Source organism: Arachis ipaensis, chromosome B4, assembly GCF_059453495.1.
Source record: "Arachis ipaensis isolate K30076 ecotype BB chromosome B4, ASM5945349v1, whole genome shotgun sequence".
Taxonomy (NCBI): domain Eukaryota; kingdom Viridiplantae; phylum Streptophyta; class Magnoliopsida; order Fabales; family Fabaceae; genus Arachis; species Arachis ipaensis.
In genome coordinates, this window is record NC_142439.1 from 12,172,227 (window position 1) to 12,174,486 (window position 2,260).

The following is a 2,260-nucleotide window of genomic DNA, read 5'->3' on the forward strand; positions in this document are numbered from 1 at the left end:
TTGTTGAAAATCCTTTGCCTTAGCTTCAAGCTTGTTCCAGTGTTCTTGGTAGCTCAAATAAAAGAAAAAAAAAGTGATTACCTAATATTTGTCGTCATTATATTATATATACATGTGGAGGCATCTTACTGTGGATTATTTTCCAACAACTAAGCGATCCAGGAACATGCATGATAATCATAACGCCGGATGGCATTGAAGATTTTCACCGCTACATAAACCAATAATTGGTGCTTTAACCCATAACATTCTTAATTATACGTATTAGTTCCCATGTTATTATATATGGTTAATACTAGCGTGATAACCCGTGAAATGCACGGGTTTACGAAATTTAAATAATTTTAAAAGAAAAATATTAAGAATATAACTAAAATGTATTCTATAAAAATAGATATGTTGTATTAAATTTGGATAATTGTAAAATTATCACTATATTAAAATAAAATGATAGAATACAACAATTATTCAATATGTTAATAAATAGTATACTATATTTTCTAAGATAATAAAAGATAATAAAATATAATAACAATTGTTAGACACTAAAAAAATAGAAAAAAGAAGTCCAATAAAGATGTAATTTACTATTACGTATAATCTTAAAAACACATAACATCAAGATACTTATTGATACCAAAACAAAATATTTACAACATATATAAATTTGTTCATTAATCAAAAAACAAAATATGTCCAAAACAACTTAACATATAGTTCAAAATGTCTATTAAACAGTTATATATAGGAGGCCTAACATCGCTGAATCGACAACTCTATCTGGCGGTTAGGTATCGAGTTGAGTTTCAAGGTAATGTTGTCCCCCTCCTTTAAATTGTATACTCGACAACATTCACTCCACCCGACCCCAAACTTCTATTCTCCACCTCTTCCTCCACTTTTCAGTAAGTGGAAAAATAACACATTCTTCTCTACATTGAAATCTGGACCAGTGATCGTCCAAATCGAACCATCTCCGAATAGTTTAAGATACGCAACAAATTTCGAAGTCAGATACTGCAATGAATAATTCATAGTTAACATAAACATAGTATTTTCATACACAATGAATAACAGATTTAGGAAGAATATTCAATAAGCTTGCAAGAAGAAAAAAATAAAAGAAATGACTCTTTTGAGATCAAGTTACCAATCTAGATTGACCCAGATCCGAAACTGTGATGATCTTTTCATAATAAACCTCTGGAGCGTATCTAATTCAGAATAATTTAAATATGTTAGTCACCACAATAAAAAATAGCAAGCTATCCCATGATATTAAAATCCAAAACACAAGGAAAAAAAAGTTACATCTAACATTACCTATGATCAGACAATTCGTTTGTCACGTTACTTTGTTCGTTGACCTCCAATGATAAACTGCTTCCACTAGACAAATCTATCAGATTATGCGGATTATCCCCTACCAGTGTCTCATCTTGATCATTGTTTTCATCACCGTCTGATGAAAACTGATCATCAGATGGTTCAGACCCAGATAGAACCATCACATCAGCTGATGAGTCCTCATCAATCCTGGCATACTTTATGTGGAACACTCTTGATACATTATCAAGTGTCTCTGGGTCCATTAGCTCAGGCACATAGCAGTCAGGATCAAAGTAAATTTGGATGGGCTGGTTGTCCTTATTCCACAATGAGATAAAAAAAATTCCGAAACCAACATACCTAAATTGAACAGATGCCCCTCTATTGATAAAATAGAAAGATGTAATCTGTTCAAATGAGGTGTCAGTTATCAACAATTGATCATTCTTTCTTATCACCTCCAACACTAAACAATTATCTAGCTCGTCAATGACATAGAACATTGGCCCTAATCCCTCGCCAGTCGCCATGAGTTGAAACAGAAGTTGGGGGAAGAGCTCTGTCACCCTATATTCAAATTTCTTCCTAAAGTTAATTCATGTCTAACAAAACATGCTAAAAATGTTTCACATAATTTTACGTAATTATTTAGCAAAGAGAGGTATATATATCTTTAAATCTACCATTATTACCAACTGAGCAACACAAGAGAACAATAATCACGTAAATAAACTGGCATTATAATGAGCATCACAAAAATAGATAACTAAGTAACTAATACATATGAGATCTTTTTGAATGTCTAAGAAAAAATACTGAAGTTTTGAAAGAAACAATGAAAAAGAAATTGCTATTATCTTGATGGATTCTGAAACCAAATCATGTACATAAATTTCGAATCATCTTTTCACGTATTAATAAATGCTGAATT

The 2,260-nt window shown here is 31.4% G+C and overlaps 1 protein-coding gene across 1 annotated transcript; it reads right to left on the reverse strand.

The window, feature by feature from the left end:
• Positions 1–876: 876 nt before the first annotated feature.
• LOC148566683 (uncharacterized) lies at positions 877–1,832 on the reverse strand. Its single transcript, XM_088483450.1, has 3 exons — positions 1,324–1,832; positions 1,151–1,214; positions 877–1,017 (listed from the first exon to the last, which is right to left on the reverse strand). The coding sequence occupies exons 1-3, from the start codon at positions 1,830–1,832 to the stop codon at positions 877–879; spliced, it is 714 nt and encodes a 237-aa protein (XP_088339576.1).
• Between the last annotated feature and the right edge of the window lie 428 nt (positions 1,833–2,260).

Coding starts and splice junctions, on each gene's coding strand:
- LOC148566683 (XM_088483450.1), bottom strand. CDS start 1,832: ATGTTCTATGTCATTGACGAGCTAGATAATTGTTTAGTGTTGGAGGTG. Junction 1,215..1,323: donor AACGAATTGTCTGATCATAG/GTAATGTTAGAT, acceptor ATTCTGAATTAG/ATACGCTCCAGAGGTTTATT. Junction 1,018..1,150: donor ATCTGGGTCAATCTAGATTG/GTAACTTGATCT, acceptor TATTCATTGCAG/TATCTGACTTCGAAATTTGT.